At 58.3% G+C, this 19,194-nt stretch overlaps 6 protein-coding genes across 6 annotated transcripts; 4 read left to right on the top strand and 2 right to left on the bottom strand.

Annotated features, from left to right (window-relative positions):
• Positions 1-856: 856 nt before the first annotated feature.
• BJ171DRAFT_408263 (uncharacterized protein) lies at positions 857-1,075 on the bottom strand (the record flags this gene model as incomplete). Its single annotated transcript, XM_053107261.1, has 1 exon — positions 857-1,075. A coding segment is annotated over one exon (219 nt), but the record flags the coding sequence as incomplete, so codon positions are not given.
• Positions 1,076-4,753: 3,678 nt separating this feature from the next.
• On the top strand, positions 4,754-6,534 carry BJ171DRAFT_472345 (uncharacterized protein; the record flags this gene model as incomplete). Its single annotated transcript, XM_053108653.1, has 4 exons — positions 4,754-5,019; positions 5,230-5,443; positions 5,673-5,885; positions 6,355-6,534. 4 exons carry the CDS (start codon positions 4,754-4,756, stop codon positions 6,532-6,534), a joined length of 873 nt encoding a protein of 290 aa, XP_052969529.1.
• A 683-nt stretch (positions 6,535-7,217) lies between these two features.
• Positions 7,218-8,090, top strand: BJ171DRAFT_578568 (uncharacterized protein; the record flags this gene model as incomplete). Its single annotated transcript, XM_053113893.1, has 1 exon — positions 7,218-8,090. The coding sequence occupies one exon, from the start codon at positions 7,218-7,220 to the stop codon at positions 8,088-8,090; it is 873 nt and encodes a 290-aa protein (XP_052969528.1).
• Positions 8,091-8,456: 366 nt separating this feature from the next.
• Positions 8,457-9,628, top strand: BJ171DRAFT_275777 (uncharacterized protein). The gene has a single exon (XM_053106835.1). It carries the CDS (start codon positions 8,720-8,722, stop codon positions 9,587-9,589), a length of 870 nt encoding a protein of 289 aa, XP_052969527.1. The 5' UTR covers positions 8,457-8,719; the 3' UTR covers positions 9,590-9,628.
• A 585-nt stretch (positions 9,629-10,213) lies between these two features.
• BJ171DRAFT_578567 (uncharacterized protein) lies at positions 10,214-11,208 on the top strand (the record flags this gene model as incomplete). Its single annotated transcript, XM_053113892.1, has 5 exons — positions 10,214-10,222; positions 10,359-10,454; positions 10,660-10,700; positions 10,833-10,848; positions 11,032-11,208. 5 exons carry the CDS (start codon positions 10,214-10,216, stop codon positions 11,206-11,208), a joined length of 339 nt encoding a protein of 112 aa, XP_052969526.1.
• A 500-nt stretch (positions 11,209-11,708) lies between these two features.
• On the bottom strand, positions 11,709-18,724 carry BJ171DRAFT_638125 (Nck-associated protein 1; the record flags this gene model as incomplete). The annotated part of the gene is made up of 24 exons (XM_053115732.1): positions 11,709-11,876; positions 11,995-12,084; positions 12,181-12,302; positions 12,497-12,607; positions 12,724-12,805; positions 12,948-13,040; positions 13,212-13,294; positions 13,398-13,491; positions 13,599-13,696; positions 13,843-13,964; positions 14,360-14,420; positions 14,592-14,752; positions 14,858-14,989; positions 15,120-15,259; positions 15,383-15,502; positions 15,584-15,895; positions 15,985-16,151; positions 16,400-16,580; positions 16,785-17,003; positions 17,186-17,344; positions 17,508-17,724; positions 17,855-18,021; positions 18,157-18,297; positions 18,428-18,724. The coding sequence occupies 24 exons, from the start codon at positions 18,722-18,724 to the stop codon at positions 11,709-11,711; spliced, it is 3,537 nt and encodes a 1,178-aa protein (XP_052969525.1).
• Positions 18,725-19,194: the final 470 nt, after the last annotated feature.

Here is a 19,194-nt window from a genome sequence, read left to right as displayed (position 1 = left end):
GTCTAAGCAACTTGTGTCCCGAATGCAATGGGTCAGTGACAGTCGAGCGATGATGGGTTGAGTTGATTGCGTTGATGACGATCGAGGGGGGGGGAGAGGGGAGACATATTGATGAGCGGCGGAACGAGGTACAGAATACGAAAAGCCAACCCGCGAGCATATCGACGTACTCCGACGCAGCCTCCAGGACTGTGATACGCTCCAAGCAGCAGTGATAAGGCAATGAAGATGCTGGGTGGTTGCTGACATAACGCCGTACTTACCGCGATTGATTCAAAAAGGAGGCATATCTGCCAAGCTCTAGTTATGGAGAAAGAGGAGAAGCGTAGAGGAGAGGAGAATGGGGGATGGGGATGGGGGATGGGGGAAAGAAAGAGGAAGGAAAGGAAAGATCGAGGGAGACAGGGGGAGGGAGACGAGGTGGACGACTCCACGAAGAGGCCGAGTGTCCAACTCAATTGTGGCCATAGTTGCCTCCATCCGAGTCCATCGACGACACCGGCTCAGCTACGGCCTTGGTTTCCATTCCAGACGGAGGAGCACCATAGCTCGAGACCGGGGCTGTCGTGGCAGAGGCCGATTCCGGGAACTGTGGCTTGGTGGCGATGGCAATCATTTTGGCGGGACCCGTTCCGGACTCGGGGTACTTGGTGAATCCGGTCGTGATGGTGGTGGAGGGCGAGCTGGAGGTCGGGGTGTGGTCTGAGGCAGTGGCAGATGTGGGGGCGCTCGCGGCAGCAGTAGCAGCAGCGGCCATGGCAGCTGCTTTGGCAGCAGCAAACTCGCGCTTGCGACTCCCAACAACGGGGAAGAGTTGCGGGCCACGTCCTCGCTTGGGAGGACGTCCTTCGGCGGCGCAGTGTTTTCCGCCCTGGGCATCGACTCGCTCGTGGCGGCGCAGCGCATCACGGCGAGCAAACTGGCGATGGCAGCGGGGACAGACATGAGGTCGCTCTCTGGTATGAGTTTGGATGTGGCGGGTAAGGTCGTGGCTCCGGGCGAATCTGAAGGAGGGTGTGTCGTTGAAGGTGTGTCGTTGAAGGTGTGTCGTTGCATTTGTTGGTTTCGATGTTCGATTGATAGCGATAGCAGCGTGCGTCCAAGGACAGCAAAGGTATGGAGATGTAGGCTTGGTCAGATTTGTATCCACTCATTCGATGGAGCGAGGGGGTATGCCACACGGTCCCACCAAAACCACAGCTGTCAATTGACCGATCAATCCATCAAGCCCAGCGCTGCATCAAACGTACTTGGCGGTACAGTTGGGCGCCGTGCATTCGTAGACCTTGTTGACTTCATGAGATCTCAGATGTGACTTGAGGTTGTCTGAGGGAGGGGTGGTCATGTTGGATCAAAGCGTCAGAATCGAGACAAGTGTTCCGGAAGGAAACGAGGCTGCCCGTGTCGCCATTCGGGCCGCCATCGATGGATGCCGCCGCATGTCTCGTGAGGCCATCGCAAGCTGTCGTAGCTGTGGAGTCGCAGAGGACGCTTCGAAACAGGCATATATGGATAGATCGTTCTTGTATGGGTGGCGTGCATCGTCGCTATGGACGCACTGTCGTTGCCGCAGTCGAGATGCCGGTGGCCAAAGGGTTGATCGCCCCAGTCGTATCCCAATAGGAAAGGCTCCGTCGCAGCCATGCGGTCGCCATGACGGAGAGCGTTGATGCCGTACTGCCTCGATCGAATTGTCGATTCCCAGCTGCCATCGTGCCTCGGGGCTAAAACACTCTCCCAAAGCAGACCAGACAGCACCAGCACACACGGCAGCCCGGAGAAAAAGTGCGGCAATTCGACATATTAGAGGCGCGGCTGCGGATACTCACAGGCGCGCTGGAAAGTGCGATTGCACAGGTGGCATGGGTATCCGCCTTCTGGGGCACTGCCCTTTGGCCCATGCGCACCAGCTTCGTGGCCGTTTGGACTGTCCTCGGACTCGGAATGGTCGTAGCCATGTTCATGCTCGTGCTCGTGCTCGTGCTCGTGCTCATGTTCATGCTCGCCAGCTTCCGAGGTGGTGCGCGAGGGCGGGTTGCTGTTGTTTGGAGTGCCGGTCGGGGTGGTGGCGGTGGTGCTGCTGGTGTAGCGGCCCAGGGTCGGGAAGTACGAATCGCTTGGAGATTGGTAGCCCGGCGATCGGAGCGAGCCTGCGTCGCGCGGCAGGGTCGCGCCGATGGGAGAAGTAACGGTTGATGCCGACGCCCTGGCCAGGGTCTCGTACGAAGGCGAGCTCGGGTGGGCATGGCCTCCGGGTGAAAGCGCCCCCAGGTACGGGTGGTGGCGGGTTCGGGATTGGCTCAGATGGAAGCTGGCCAAGCCAGGATGGGACAACTCGGGGTGGTGGTGATGGTGGTGATGGCTGCCGTGGTGGTGGTGCGGGTGCGCTGACGGGTGTTGATGGGGGTGATGGGGGGATTGATCGTACGGAGAAGCGCCAGAGGTACCAGCGGAGGCCGAGTCGTGGTGTCGAGCAATGATCAGCGGCGGGAGTCCGTGCGTGCTGCTTGGGCTTGGAGCATGGTGCGCGGAACTCTGGGTGTAGCTGCCGTGAGCAGGAAGCGCCGAGGGAGGCGGATACGGCGAAAAGTGCGACCGGGGATGCTGGTGGTGATGAACATGGGACGGGTCGGGATGTGGCTGTGGCGGCGGTGGCTGTGGCGGTGTGGCGTAGATCTGGCTGGCCCGCTTCCTGGGCAAGGCCGGATAGGAGACTTCGGCCGGGAACTGGGAAGAAGGATACTCGGGGTCCCTGGCCAGCGGCGACGACGGATGCGACGACGGATGCGACGACGGATGCGAAGATGGCGGGAACATGGCCGAAGGGCTGGCAGCCGAGACATCGGGGACGGAGCGGGAGGTTGGATGGTGAGTCGGCAGTGACGACGGATGAGGCAAGACAAAGCGCGAGTAATGGTGGGCATCGTCGGGAACGAACTGCGACGGGACCGACGGGTACGACTCGGCATGCAGGCGGGGATCGGCCGGAGAAGAAGACCGCGACAGGTCGCTGTTGCCGTGCGGACGGATGGGCGGCAGCGACGGCGGCGGGAGGGATCGGCCGAGATGGAGCGATTCGGAAAACCGGTCGGTGACGTCCCGGAGATGGGGGACGGGCGACTGGTAACTCGGAGGCGACGGAATCGACAGCGGCGAGGGGGGACGAAGCTCGTAGATGGACGAAGCCGGGCGGTAGGCATTGTTCATGCGCGGAAAGGTCTCGGCCTTGGGCTGGACTCGAACAGGCGAGTGTGCCGAGGGTTGGAACTCGTACTCCATCGGGCCGCGCTCGAGGTTGCATCTCGGGAAGGTCTCAGCCCTGCTCAGGCGATCGGCGGGGCCGGAACGGGTGCCCATGGCAGGCGATGAGGCGGTGGTGGTGGACAGATGGAAGCTGCCGGTGTGGCTGCTGGTGTCGTTGAAGGACAGCGGCGAGAGCGCCGTCGAGGTATGAGGCTCAGGAGTGTGTGTCGCCGAGGGCAAGGCTGTGAAGATTGGTGAGGGAGGCGGCGGCAGAGAGTAGTGGTGATGGACAGCATCGGTGCTGGCACCGGCAGTACCGGGAGCAGAGCCAGAGGCAACCGAGCTCGCAGGCTTGGCCGTGACGGTGGGCGGGGCCTCCTCGGGTGAGAGAAGTTGATGGATCGAGACCATTGAGAGAGAGGGCTACGATGAGGAGCGGGAGGATCAGATGTCCGGGAGTTGTGGGATGGGAGAGGGGCTCGTCGAGGGCCGTGAGATGGGAAAGGCCCAGGAGAAGACGATGTGAACAGGACAGACGAGGTCGTGGAATGGCGGACTGGTGGGGAGACGAGCCGCAAGATGAGGAAGGGAGGAGGCCCAGGACCACGTTGCTGTGCTTGGGGGGGGGAGAAGACGAGTAAGAGAGTACGAATGGGAAAAAAGGACGAGACCAAGGAATTTGACCTGCAGGGCCAAGTGCAGCGAGGCGGGTCAGGAATACGGGGTGGGGGATGGCAAGCTGAAACAGCGCCCTGGCCGGAGGGGGAACACGCAACAGCAAGCGATGCGGGCGAATGCAAGTGAATGCAAGTGAATGCAAGCGAGTGCAAGTGAATGCAAGTGCGAGTGCAAGTGCGAGTGCAGCGACAGCAAATCCGAGCTCGGATAAGCTCACGATGCAGTCAAAAGATCCGAAAGGGCGGCGGCTATATTGGCTAACGACCTGCACGAGCGCCAACAGCAGCAGCCACACAACGAGCAGCAATGGCAGCAGCCGGGACAGAAGAATGGCCGCGGCTGGAATCGAAGAAGGGGACAAAAAGTTGTGTTGGCGGCGTTGGTGTATAGCGAGCGCGGTCTAATTCGGGTGTGGGAGCGCCAAGGCCACTCTGCAGCTGAGCCGAGACGCGGACGGACGCGGGTGTGGGAAACATCAAGGCGGATGGGACTTGCCGACAAGAGCGGCCAAAGGGCAGACGAGCAGGAAGGGGGAGGGCGGCGACAAGGGCGACGAGGCTACAGAGGTCACAGAGCTGACAAAGATTAAGAGCGGCGTGCTCTGGTGGAGGGGAATGCAGTGGCAGAGGCCGGCCGGCAAGGACAGGCACGGGCGAGCAAGGCCGAGCAAGGTCCAGCAAGGCCCAGCAAGGGCAGCCGGCGGTCGCAGTCCATCCGGCTGCCACGGGCCGCCACAAGCACCAGCAAGGGCGCTTGCTCGGTGGCAACTGGCTCCGGCAAAGGCCGCCGCCACAGGAGGAGGGGGGAGCAGCCGACAAGAGGCGGCAGGGCAATGCTGGCAGGCAAACGGGAAAGAGCCAGGACGAGCCACGGCGGGCGCCGAGAGCAACGGAGCGCCGAGAGGCCGCCACAGACGGACAGAGCGGCGAGCCGCGCGGTGGTGGTGGTGGTATGGTATTTGAGGGCGAAGAGCGGCGGTTTCGAAGGAAGGAAAGAGATGCGGTGCTCGGAGAGGGCCGGTACTGGTCTGGCCGACTGGTCTGGCGGGCTGGTGATGGCCAACTGGTATGGCCGAGGCATGCGATTCGAGATGGACGGGTATGCAACTCGAGACGGCCACCGCAGCCAGAGCAAACCAAACACAACCCAACCAAAACAGGCACATGTGCATGCGCTTGGGCATGCGAGACGGCCCGGCCGGTGGGGAGGCTCACGTTTCGCTGGTGCATTGGAGACGGGGGGTGCTGTTTCGTCAAGTGCACATACACCAGTGCTTGTTCAGGCAGATAGTGCACTTGTCGAAAGCAGATATCCATCGGTCGCCGAGTCGCCCACTGCATCAGCGCCAGGCCCCTCCACCGGCGCAGACAGCCTTCACCCGCAGCAGAAACCCACCGCCAGCCACCCAGGGAGGAACCGTGGGGTCCTGGCGCCGGGGCCGTGTGAGGACGGCGTGGCGGCTGGGTGCCCGCAAGAGCCGCCACTGGGGCGCCACGGGCTTGTGCGCTGCGGACCCGAGACTGTGCGATCCTGCAGATTGCGCAATCGTGCGGGTGTTTCGTGTGGGCTTGGGGATGGCTGGGATGTCTGGCGATGCTAATGTCGGTCTGATGTCGCTCTGATGTCGGTCTGATGTCTATTCGACGCACACATCGATGCCATATCGATGCCATATCGATACACTCGTCCTCCACCCACACCCCCAGGAGCGCTTTGCCTGATATCAATCGCCTGCGATCTGCAATGGGCAGGTGGAACAGTGGGGCAGCCGCGACGGGTGTGGCCGGGGTGTGGCAGCGTCCGGCAGCGAGTGCGCCGGGGACAACGCGCCGGCCCACGGCACACAGCGACCGCCACACAAGGTCGGGTCGCAGGCAAGGGCCAGCCGCGCGGCACAGGGCCGCACAGGGTCACACGGCGGCGCGGCGGCGCAGGGAGTCTCGTGCCGCGGGTGTACTGTCTGTGTACGTGTGGCACGCGCGCGTCTGTGCGGCGGTGGGACCGTGCCACTGCAATACAATGCAGCACACTGCAACTCTGTCACACGCGCACAGCCGTCCGCCACTCCGCTGCGCATCCGCTCACCGCCACTTACGTCATCCCTTGCGCCACCGGAATCGCACCCTTGGCGCGCCGTCTTTTCCGTTTTCCTTGTCTGGTGCAGCCAATCGGCGCGTGCTGCGGCAGCGTTATTCCGCCCAGTGGGTGTGGCGCACGCTGTGCTCCGCCGCCGCGGGGTTGGGTGCACGGGGCCAGGCTAGCCAGCAGCTGGCCGGCTGGATCGGGTGCGCTTGAGCTGGCTCCCATGCGCAGCACCACGCACTCGCGAACGTGCTGCTCTTGGCTGTCGACCAGGACAGAACATCGCATCACATCATCACATCACATCACATCACATCACATCACATCACATCACACTACATCACATCACAGCGGCCAGACGCCCCCTCGCTGCGGCCCATGCCGCCCACGCCCTTTCCTTTTTTCTCTGCCCTCGCCGCGCCCGCGCCGCTGCTGCGCACGGGCCGCCGCCTTCTCGTCTGCAGCCGGATCGACGGGGGCTCGAACCGGCGTGCTGCGGCTCTGTGTCTCGCGTCGGGATTGGCTGGCTGAGCAATACAAGGCGCGGCTGCGGCATGCGCGCTGATTGGACGGCAGAGTCGCACAACAGCCGCACAGAAAATGGTTCTGGCGCACAAGCCCGTGGGACAGCTTGGTCGGGAGCGGCCCCGCAGAGCCAATGGCCCACAGAACAGTGCGGCCGACAGCTGGATCGACTGTGCACATGCTGTCCCACGCCCAGTCCCACACCCAATCAACGTCACCCACCACACAGCTCACACAGCAACAACGCACATTGCTCCCCCACCACCCTTGTCGCTCTCGCTGCGCGGGCGCCTCGCCAAGCGCCTATTTATTGGCTGGCGGCCGCCCTCGCCCGCTCTCGCCCCAGACCGAGCCTGGTCTCGCCCTCGCTACCCAAAATCCGTCCTTCCGTTTCCGCCGGCCCCGTTTCGGCCTTTGGTTCTCATATCTGCTCGTCGCGAACATTGCTCCTCCAGACGCACTGATCCCCCCCCCAACGACCCTGCCTGCCCCCGGTCTGTCCTGCGTCGTCCCTGGTCTGCCATCGCCGCATCGGTCCCTCTGTCGTCACAGCTCCTTGGTTACCTGTTGCATTCCCAGCAACCCGGCTCCCGCAATCACCAAATCCACACTCTTCCCGAGTCCTTTTCCCAAACCCGCTTCCCCAAGTCCTTCTCCTTGCCAATTCCTCCTTCCTCGTCTGCATCGCAATGACAGACGCTTCCCAGGACCCTTCCTCGTCCCTGCGTCGCCGCTCCAGCCTCTGGAAGGCGTCCCCTTCTCCGTCGCTGCACTCGACCTCCTCGGCCTCCTCCTCCTCCCACAACTTCCTCAAACGCGCCCACAACCTGCTATGGGCCCTCAAACGTCCAAGCTCCAACTCGCTTCATTCGCAGTCAAAGTCTCCCCTTCGCAATCTACGCCAGCCCAGCAACCTCGCCAGCGTCGAGTCGCTGGTTCCTCCGCCCTCGCCGTCCCCGCCGGCCTCGCCAAAGTCATCAAAATCCTTCGCCAAGAACACATGGCTCAAGCCCCCGCCCTCCCCATCGGTTTCGCCTGAGCAGCCGTCCCCACCGTCCTCCCGCCGCTATCCGTCCCTGAGCATCCACATTCGCAACAAGAACACCTCGCCCACGTCCTCGCCCTCGCCGCTTGCCTCACCCACATCCCCAAACTCGGCATCGTCGCCGCGCATCCTCGTGCCCTTCCAGTCCTTCTTCAAGAGCTCAGGCAGCCCAAGCACTTCCAAGGGCCCGCAGCTGCCTATCCCGCGGCTGCGTCCGCCAAGACCTGTGACCAAGCGTGCCAGCTCCATGGTCATCAAGCGCACCGACTCCAAGCTGCCCAGGCCCCAGGCCTCGAGCGCGAATGCTGGACAGACCTCCTTCCAGCACGCCCTCAAGAGCGCCGCTGACTTTGCGGGTCCTCGTGCTCCAGAGCTCTCGAATACCGTCTCGCAACGCAGCTCCATCCTGGTCGGCGACTCCCTCAAGGCTTTCTACTCGGAAGTCATGCGTCTTGACGCCGACGACGTCGATCTCGACGAGCTGGAGGCTGTGCTGGAAAAGTACGAGGCGCGCTAATGCCGCAACACTCCCGCTCCCGCTCCTCTGGCGAAGAGTCTCTGTCTTCCCCAAGTCCCCCGCGTCGACTCGCCCGTCGTTTCCTCTCTGGCTTGTTCGCTTCGGCCCCGGTGGTTTGACCCGCAAGCCAAGCGCGAGTTGCGGTGCAGACAGATGCAGGTACAATCGACTCCGCGCTCCCTCGTTGTTCGATCGACAATGCATCTGCTCTGCCAGTTGGTTTCTTTCATTCTTTCCTTTTCCTTTTTGTCTGCTTATTTAGAACGCGCTTCGAACCACTGTCGATGCCTTGATTATGGGTGTTTCTGAGCGTGCCGTTGAATTTGGTGCATCTCTGTTTTTGACTCTGAGCTTGCTCAGGCCCCCTCCCGGTGCCCTGAATGTGACCCCCCCCTCTGTATTTGTACCAGGATCCCGGCTGGTGGATGCTGCTGTCTCTCGCATGATCCACAATCAGCCCTGCTTCCTCTCGTCGTTATTTATTCCCTCGATCGTATGGGTTGCGGCCCCGGCGCTTCTGGTCCGCGCTGCTCCCGCTTTCGCTCTGTACTCCGTTAGCTGCTTGCTTTCTCTCTCTCTCTCCCTCTCGTCCTCCAAGCTGTACCCCCCCCCCACTCCACACATTTTTTATGCTTTCGTCGCGTGCGACATGCGATTTGAGTCCTCCGGCTTTCCCAGCCCCTCGGCTCTCCAACTCCGCGTCACCGCTCGCTGTCTGCTCGTCTCTCTCGCTTTCTGTTTTTTCGCAGTCGTCGCCCTCGCGATCGTTTCGATGTTGCTTCGCTGCCCGTTTCTGTTGTACTGTCGGTGTCCCCTCCCATCGTGGACGCTTTGCCAGTGCCCTCCAGTCCTGCTCTCAAGAGCATCATCCCTGCGCTCCTCTGTCCGCGGTCGACTCCCTTCTTCTCCATGAGGACCTTGATATCTGCCACCCTGCCTTCCCATGTCGCAAGTGTGGTTTTCACCGCTCCTCATCATTGCCTCTTGCACCTCGGGCCAATCTTTGTCTGGCCCAACTTCTCCTCCCCCCGGTGGGCAGTGGTGGTGGTAATGCCATCCTCTTCCTCTCTTGTACTTTTCGCTCCCTATTATCAGTTTTTTTGGAGTTACTCTGTGCATATCCACTCAACCTATGGCCCATCGTCTCTCTGCAACCCCGGCTCCGCAACCTTGTCGGACCTTTGGCAATGTTTTTGTATGCAGCTTCAGTCAAACAAACGGGCTGCCATTCCTCTCGCCCCCATCCCCTCGTGGCTCTGGGTATTTTTCATGTTTCTTTCCGGCGCGCTCGTCGCTGCTGCTTCCTTTTGGCAGATTGCTGCGGCAAATCTTTAACGGTGCGCTACCGCCCCTCTCTCCTTGTCCGCTCGCCGTTCGCTCCTCTTGCCATCATCGCATGTATAGAAACAAAAAACAACAAAACAACAAAAACAACAACAACAAAAAAAAAAAATCAGAAAAGAATTGAGAAAATGAATATAACAGGATTGTCGAAATGAATGAATGAATGAATGAATGAATGAATGAATGAATGGGTGCGGATGTGGGATGTCAAGGAGGCGGGGACTGGCCATGAGCAAATGGCCTTCGTCACAGATATCGATTCAGGCACACGATAGTCCCAGAACACCGCAGGATGAGCAGGGCTGCCGTTGGTTCGCCTTGAGAATCGTCGCTTGGCACTGTGTCCGAGCACATGTGGCTCGGCTTTGAATATATGAATCGCTTCACACGATGGACGGCCGGCCGACGCACCATGGTTGGCAGTCCTGGATCTTCTTGGGTGTGAGCGCATCTCCTTTTCTCCAGCCCAATGGCCGATTGGCCCTTGCACAAATCCCTGGAAGGGCACTGCCACCGCGTTCGTTGGTTGTCTTGCCGTCTGGCTGCTTCCAGCACATCGCTTCACTCTCGCCCCCATCGCCATCGCCATCGCATCGCCATCGCCATCGCATCGCTACTGCATCACATCTGCTGTTCAGTTGCCGATAGCTCCACACCACAGGCTGATCTCCTTCCTCTTCATTCATGGCGTTCAGGTGAGGATCATCTGTGCGATACCGCCTTCTCTGCTCACGGCCTTGTCGATTTGCTCAATCCCGACTTGCAGTCCCCGTCCTTCGATGCCTCCAGTACATCCCATCTGTCCTCGCTCCATCGCCGGCTGTGAGCTAACCCTCGTTCATCAACACCCTTGTTTTCCACTTGCTCGCTCGGCAAATCGCTTGCGCCTGGAGATCTGGAAGCGGCTCCGCGGCCGACCGTCAGCGTGCCCTCGAGGAAGAACAGCAGCTCTCGCTGCTCGAATCGGATAACGATGCCAGCGTAAATCGGCTCTTTGGACAAATCTCGGCCTTGAGAGGGGTACGGCTCCTTTTTTCGATCCTCTCCCCCCTCCTCTGCACTTTCGACACAGCCTGAGATAGCGCCTTTCCCTCCAAGTTGCAACCGGCGCACTCCACGCCCTCGATATGAGCTTTGGACTGCATGCCCTGGAAGCACATCCTCGACAGCAGCCCCGGACCCGGTGCCATTCGTGCTCCTGACTCTCTGAATATCGCTGCTGCAGGTTACCATTGACATTCACGACGAAATGAATCGACAGGACAGGTGCGCTTCGATTCGGCCCGGTCGCTGTGCCGTTAATGTGTCTCGAGTGCCGCTGGCTTCGTCGGGCCGTCTGCTGCTCTATCCTGTATAAACGAGCGCCGCTCACCCAAATGCGGTTCCCGACCATCCCAGCTTACTTTCCAGCATTGTAAGCCGTGCTCAGGCTGCTTCCATCGTATCGCACTGAGACCGCAAGCTTGAACACGGGGATTGCTGTTGTCGATCCGTCGCCGATTGCACCAACGGCCTCTCAGCTTTGCCCGCTGCCTTCGCCCTCTTGTCTGCTCGTCGTTCAATGCACCACCCGTTTGCTCACGCTCCTGTACTGTAGGGCTCGGGCATCGAATCCAATCTCACCCAAGTCAAGCAGTCTTTCAACCGCATGAAGGCCGTCGTAACGGCCCCCAACAACCGCTCGTTTTTCCTCGCCGTGTTCCTGCTCACAATCGTGTTCCTGTTCGCCATCGGCCTCATGATATCCAAGGCAACGTCTTCGTCAAAATCATAGGCCCTGCTCAGCTGAAGGAACAAGACCCTGGTCTGGTCGACACATTCCCTGCCTTTCGTTCAGTCAATCTCGAACCATTCACGGCCTCATCTCCCTCATTTGGTGCCTCCCGTCCCTTCCTTTCGCTCTCCCGCTCTTCCGTCATCATTGGCTCATCTGGTCCTCATTTTCTTGGTTGGAGGTGCTTGTCCGTCGTGTGGTTTCGATTTGCTCGATTCGTCTGCGTTCGCGGTGCTGGATTCTGGGGTTTTGGCTTCCCAATGATACCATTCGGGGCACGATTCGCACGATGAAACAAATGCCCGTTTACATATCAACCCGAAGCAAAAAGGGAGCTGGAGAGCACACCCAGTATGCAAAGTCTGACTAGTTCGCTTGCACCTGAGTAACGGTGCCGTTCGTTGACCCCGCGGATCCGGGTCTATCGTTTCGTTGCTACATTGCATGTAGTTTAGAATAGCGGCTCATTCACATGTCGCTCTCGAGCCGTTTCTGATTCTCTAATCGTCATCGAGGGCATTGCCGCTTCCAAGTCCGCCAACCCTGCCGATAGTACCGCCATTGCCGTTCTTGCGGCGATACAGCTCATTCGTGACCAGCTGCAGCAGCGGATGGGGAATGATGCTTTCAAGCTGCGCTCTGGACACGAACTTGGAATCCCGCGCCGTCTAGAACAGCGGTCAAGAAACAAAGGCATGGGATCAGTAGGAGCAACGGAATGTTGATCGGCCGGGAAGATGCAACCAGATCGCAAGGGGAGCGCGCAGAGGCATTCCGTCATCGCACCTGTTTGAGGAGCATCAGGACAGGATCGATGTTTTTGTATTCCTTGTCGTTCGGCTTGGGCTTGATGCGCATCAACAGCGTCGAGGTCATCTGAGCCGTGGGAAATACCACCCTCGCCATCAACATCACCCTCGTCATCGACATCGACATCACCATCGACGACCGCAAATGGAGCAGCGGCATTACCTCCAGAAACTCGCGGTGGAGACTGCGGATTCTCTCGGATGGACCCTTCATCAGAAGCATTTGGGTGCAGGTCGATAGGTTGAGAAAGACCGTTTTCAGGCAGTGGCCGTTATTTTCCAGGGCTGCAAGCACACACGTGTGTTGTGGTGGCGGCGGATGCGCATGTGGGATCGCAGGAGCGGCAATAGTCAGCAACCGCGGTTGCATTAACGTGGGGTCGATAGCTCTAAGGCCGGTGTATGCTTTGTCTGCTTGAGCAAAGACAGGGTCATCCCTGACTCGCTTTCCAAGCGCGAGCGAGATCGATGGGCCATACCGTCAAGCACCGAATTGTAGCTCGAGTTTTCGTCAAGTGTCAGGTTCCAGAACAAATACATGAAGAAGGACGGAAGCAGGTTCCAGATGGGGCCGTCGGTTGTTGCCTTGTCTGCGTTTGGAATGACAAGGGGTCAATCAGAAGGAGCCGTGGACAGCAGGTGAGCATGCAAGCCGACCAGACAGTTGCATCAAGCGGCTCGGTCGGAGGAGCGCCAAGACGCTCACCACAAAGCGGCTTCAGGCACTGAATCATGCCCTGGTCGATGGAGTCCAGCAAGCCGATCTGGTTGGCCGCAGCGTCCATGTTCTGTCCGGCGGTGTGTGGACAGTCGCATGCGATGGTAGGTTTCAGTCAAAAGCACGCCACCAAGCCCACCGACTCGATGCTGGGCATGGCCGATTGATCATTCCGCCACTTGCAACTGCCGATGGCGAAGGGGGGCGCTCACCGTGTAGAGCGAGTCTCGGTTGTAGTTGGGCGGATACGAGCTGTGGATGGCCGTGACGAGCTGCGCGATGTCCGGATGACTTTCGTCAAACACCTGGGATGATGCAAATCAGCACAAGTATCCATATCGTCTGTGCCCTGCCGACAAACGCAATCGCATCTCAAACGCCGTCGTTATGCGACTTCGCCCAACTGTACTCTCTCCGGCGGCATTGCTCAGGGACTTCTCAACTTCCCCCTGACCTATGAACTATCGATGACTCACAGACAAACATGCTTGCGCCAACAAGGCTCGAAACTCCATCAACATGCCAAGAAGAATCGATTTGGAGAGATGTTCTTTGGCGCCTGGGGCAAGCACGACATATGATCGTTAGCAGTGCTGTTTGTTGCATGGGCAATCGAGGCTCAGTCGCCTTCAGAGTCCAGCTTGGCTTCTCTGGAATCTCACCCTTTGTTTTCTTCAGCGCTTCGAATATCTTTGGGTCGTCGTTCCAGCAATCGCGAAGCTTCTCGAGCATATCCGAGTTTTGGGCAATCGCATCCTGCATCACGGGCCATGTGGTCAGTGCGACTATGCGCTGGATCCGGCGATAGTGACGACGCCTCGATGCAAATGTTTGACCCAGCATGGAATCCAGTCGGTGCTCACCTTGACGTACGACGACAGATGATTCAGGGCACCGTTTAGACGCTCCATCATGAACTGGATGCCTTGTGCACCGATGAGTCTACACAACGCCTCGAGTTCTGCAAAGGTGTCCACGAATCGCAACAAGTATGAGGACGGATGCACATGCTCGTGTGGCCTGTGCAGGCTCGTTGCTGTCCACTTTGCCAGCGGCGCATCGCTCCAGTGCCCACTCATGCTTGCGATGGACAAGGACGATCGGTACCGTTGGTGTCGGTGAATTCCTCCAGCTGCCACGGGGCCGTTGTTCGGCTAATGAATGCCCGTCTCGAGTTTGAATAGATGGCCGTGTTGTTCAGAACTTGAAATGTAAGCAACTCCGTATACCTGAAGATGGACGTGTCAGTATTATAGGTGCGACAGATGAGTTGGGTTTCTAGGGACGAGTCGCATCTTGATCTGCATGCATGAACATCATTGAGGCGACAGTTTGTCTACACCATCGCCTTCATGAGCCGCGACTGTGAATCGGCGTTTCTCCTTTCCGAAGATTAGCTCGGCAAGGTATTGCGATACGTGCCAGCTCACATATGATACCGCCAGCGGAGGAGGATCAGTGGTCGCTCGTCGCTGCCTCACGGCCTTGTCCTTGCCAGTCGAGTCACCCAGGGTATCCATAAACGAATTGCACCTGAGAAGGAAGATTCGTGAGCATGGAAAACGGCCCCCCCCCAACGCAATGAGTTACGGAGCCCTTGCCAAAGCCGCAGTATTGAACTCACAGCTGCTTGTCTGTTTGGGCCACCAGCACGTCCTTGAGGATCGATGTCAGGTTCGCTGAAACTGTCGGGCAGGGCTCGATGAGCATTTGGATTGCTTGCACTCGACAGGGCACAACCAGTTCCGTTGAGCGACTGCCAGTATCAGTCGGATCGCCACTTCCAATCTAGCTGCCACTTCCAGTACAATACCCTTCATTTCAATCAGGCCGCCGGTAACACTTGCGCAACTCACCGAGCCCATTCAGCGTCGCGATTCCTGACACATATCCCTTGAGCTCTGCCAGTGCCACACTGGGTCGCTTCACCTCCTTTGCGATCAGATCCTCAATGTTGCTTGCCGGGACACTGGATGCTGCCGACTCTTGTGGCCTGACGAGGTCCGTGTTCACATACCTTGAACAGAGCGTATGCACTATATCAGCCCATGCTGCACGCGGACCAGCTCCCGCCCCCGCTCCATTCGAATCATCATGCTGCACTGGCTCGCGCCCTACTTACGTTTTGAAGTAGTTGGCAAAGTACTCTATCAAATATTCCACGGGAAGGTACTCGACACTCAGAATCTGCACTTTTGGAAGCTTTGATAGAGCGAGGGTTGCGTTTTGAACAGCTTGCTTGGCTGTGTGGATTCTTGAACCGGATGGAGCGTTGGTGACCCAAACGCACGCTCAAAGAATGGCCATCGGTTTGTCTGTGTACACTTGCACCACGCCACGCCTCAAACATTCATACGGTCGTCTCCGATCAAGGATCACCTTACCGTTGGATAAGTGGATCCATGTCCAGCTTCATGTGGCTCTCCATACCGGGCTTTAGATACTTTTCTTCGAGAGCACCCTTCTTGGTCGGGCTCTTCTTCGACTTGGAGATGGACGAACGAAGAGATCCATTTGGGCTTGCCTGCGTGTGGCAGTCCAATAGTATCAGATACAAACTGTGAGCAGATGCGAAGTGCGACTGACTCTGGGCCCCGCAGCCAGCGCCTTTGTATTCGATTGTATGACCGACAATTGGCATCCGCACCTGTCCAGACAGCACGGCAAAGTGCTGTCCGATATCATGGACCGCGGCTGCGCCATTCTGCCCGATTTGAGAGCATATATCGTTTGCGTATCCCTCAAGCTCGCTCACGATTTGCTTGTTCTTCAATCATTTATGCCGCGTGTACGAGAGATGCGTCAGTCCTATGCCGGCGGTATGCAGATGTGTGCGGGATGCACCTACCTCGGCAGTCCAGAACTGAGAAATGTTGCTCATGAAATCGGAGGTGAGTCCGCCAACGTGCCCCAGGAACCGAATGTGCTCGACGGAGTTCTCGAGAATGTCGCGCATGTGCTCGCCGAGGGCAGCTCGATAGTAGTAGAGCTCGCGCAGATTGGCGAGCTTTTCGATTTGTGCGTCAAATTCGTCCAGCCAGTTGGTTTTCTCGCATAGGTTTGACAGGACGTTGCTCAGGTCCGTCCAGTTTGGCACAATGGCCAGAGACTGTGGGAGCATCAACGCCAACTGGAACCGGAGCCAATCTATCCGGAGGGACTGCAGGACCATGATCCAGATTTGCAAGACGAGGCATTAGTCGCCGTTTGAAGAAACGCAACTTGAATCGGCTGAATCCAATCGCATACCTTCAAACGACCGGTTTTGGCCATTTCCACCAAGCTGTCGGGCCCAAACTGTTGGATCGCATTCCGTATGGCGCTTAGCAGCTTCACCGAAAGCTCCGTCTCGGGCATTTCGTGGCTGCCGAGCGCCGCTTCGATGAGCGCGAGAGATCGAGGCATGTGGTACTGCACTATTTGGTTGGAAAAATACCGCTGGATAGCTGTCGAGAGGCCCACCGATGAAAGGGCATAGGGACGGGCAAGACACACACATCAATCGAAGGCAGGAAAGGAGTCGTCAGTGCAAAGCACGATCCATGGAGCGAGATGAATGCGCATCACATATCCGATTGCCGATGCCCAACGTGGTTGAATCCATCAGCCTTGCTGCTTTAGTCATGGCGGGTGTCCAGTCCACTTCACGCCCGCCGGTGTTTACCTGTCCGATAGCTGGCTACTTTGATGGATAGCTCCTTGACCAGAGAAATCAACGTGACGACATTGAGGTCGAGCGTCCGGCCCTCCTTCTTTGATCTCTTTTTTTCGTTTATTTCGCGGTCAAAGTGGTCAAAGTACCACAAAATCTCATCTCGTGCAAACCCAATGGCGCCTGAAATGAGCTGCAGATTGTGAATCGATGATGCGTGACAAACGGCCGCAGCGATGATTAGTGCTACAGTAATCCCATGCCATCATTCGAGGTAGTCTTATAGTCATCCTGTGACATACCGCCGCACTCTCCATAATCTGGCGGACAGCAGCTCCGTGTTGCGAATCCGTGTCTGGCCCAGCGTGCGGCATCGAAGCGTCCAACGCCCACCAACCTCAAACTTGGAGCAGAACAGCTGCTTGTCATCGCTCAGATAGATCATCTGCTGTATTTGATTTCGGAGATATTCCCGCCTCTCACGATGGAAGGCGTGGTATCCTGCAGATGCCGAAGAACCCCCGGCCGCGAGGACCTCGGTGACATTGACTTTGAGCTTGCCGACTTTGGAGTTGAGCTTGGCGGACTGCTCAAACTCGGCCGCGATGTTGAGTGTCTACGTCAATTATCGCAGGGATATATCGCCACAAAACAGAATGTCAGAGGCGCTTCGTCCAGAGCCATGGATGTGCCGAAACAACGACTCCGACAATCGCTTTGACTGTCAACACCACGGCCGCCTGCACCAAATGCCGCATTCATGTCTCCCATTTGCAAGCAGCGACGCCGCGACGCTACCTCGTTGCGGACCAGTCGAACAAAGGCGCCGAAACTCAGCGCTGATTTGAGCAACTCGGCACAGGCCGGCTGCCGCGGGATGATCTCGGGCATGCAAGCCAGACATCCCACAACTATGATGGCATATTTGCGGCCCATGAACGTCAGGCCGTGGATGTGCTGTTGGCGTTGAGTGCGTAAGAGATGAATGGCAAGTAATTGGTGAGTGAGAGGCATACTCCCCTCGACCGACAGCGTCAAAGCCATTCAACCGCGCTTGGCGCCTTTCGTTGCGAGATCATCTGAGGCCGGCCCTCGCTCATGGCCACGGACCGACACATACCTGCTCGGACGGCGGAGCGGCTTTGATTCCATCGCTCTCCGGCGTCATGCTGAGGTCGCCAAACTTTCGAAACTCCTCGGCTGTTCGGCAAATGCGCGACTCTACCTCGCCCTTCATCTGACTGATCATGGCTGCCAGGTTGGACGAGACCAGCGACAGCGACTCCTGGATCTGATACAGCGGGCCCTTTTCGCAACTGGCCAGAAACTTGTATACTCTGTGGTCACAGCGATTAGTGATGCGGCGTGAGATATAGCTTGTGAGATACGCACTTGACGCAGAAGAGTACTTGGACGAGCCACAACACCGCATCCCCATGCCGATACGCTATGCATTGGTGGGGTTACCTCGGCCAGTTTGGCTCTGTGCCTCCGTTCGCACACGAGTACGCTCGAGCGTAGCACGCTGCAATAGACTTGCGCTCAGGGCCAAAGCCGCACACCATATATATGACGGATGAATAGACCAGCACGAGCTCCAGTAGCTGGTTCGATATTTCTGCACTTCCTTCGATCTGAAAGTGCAGATTGCGCGTCGAGGCAGCGATAAGAATGTGTGCGGGAGCAACTCAGGGCAGAGGGAGGCAGCGCAAACCCAGGAAGCGCACTGTCAGCGTGCGAAACCAAGAAATCAAAAGAATCGACAGTACCGCCACGAGATTCAGGGTCTGGTTGATCAGTGTGAGGGCCGTCTCGCCAAACTCAGCGGTGCTGGCGACGAGTTCGTAGAAAGGCGATAGCTCCTGGATCACCTCGCGATGCAAGGCCTGGAGCTGGCTCGATGCCGGGGCCTGTTCAATTCGATTCGATTCGAGAGCGCAGATTAGTTTCATCGCTGGGTTCTATGCCGCACCAAAGCGCCGTAAGAAAAACGGGCAGGGGAGTGCATGCTCTGGCGTGGGAACCTGGAGCAGTGAGTACCTTGGCCATATCCGTCATCACTTGGTCGCCCCATTTTTTGATGGCCAGCTTGCCCATGGAGCTGATCGCCGGGTCGCTGAACAGAAGCATTTTGGGCGTGCCTGCCGTCGCCGCCTTGGATGCCTCGCTGGTGTCGCCGCTTGCTGCAAAGTCGGTAATGATCTGCTTGGCGCTGTGAAGCGCGTTGAGGATGTGGTTTCCCCGCTGCTGGAGAACCAAACTGTGCTCGGCCCATTTCCTGAGGTCAGGCTCGGGTCCCGAAGTAAGCGGCGAGCCAAATGTCTGTTTTGCAGCCATGACTGCGTTCGGTTGTGTCGACTGTCCTGCGCCGCTCGAGCTGGAGCTTGTGTTGCTGTCGCTGGGTTGCTGCAGAAGGAGGGAGGCCACGGCTACTCTGCTACGAGGAAAGTTGGTGGGTTGCTTCGAAGCGTCGTCAACTCCTCCCACCGACGGGACGCAATCAAACACACCCGATTGGGCTTGATTCGCTGGCATTGGCGTTGGCGGTTTGAAGCTTCCCGCGCTCGCGGCGACTCGTCCAGTGCTGCAAGCTCAGCAAAACAAGAGCAGGAGCAAGAGTCATTGCAAAGAGTCATTGCAAGCAGCATGAACAAAGTTGAGTACACACACGGCGGAGCCATTTCTACCATGGATTTTCGATCGTCGCTGGGGGCACAGCCCTCCTGTACGAATAAATAGTCCGACTCATCCTCCAGCCTGTCCCGACCCTCACTCGAGCGCAAATCAAATCCTTTCATCCCACCAGA

This window comes from Polychytrium aggregatum (assembly GCF_025602895.1).
Source record: "Polychytrium aggregatum strain JEL109 chromosome Unknown BJ171scaffold_7, whole genome shotgun sequence".
NCBI lineage: Eukaryota > Fungi > Chytridiomycota > Chytridiomycetes > Polychytriales > Polychytrium > Polychytrium aggregatum.
The sequence above is the reverse complement of the archived record's forward strand: the minus strand, read 5'-3'. Positions and strand labels throughout refer to the sequence as shown.

Coding starts and splice junctions, on each gene's coding strand:
- BJ171DRAFT_275777 (XM_053106835.1), top strand. CDS start 8,720: ATGCTTTCGTCGCGTGCGACATGCGATTTGAGTCCTCCGGCTTTCCCA.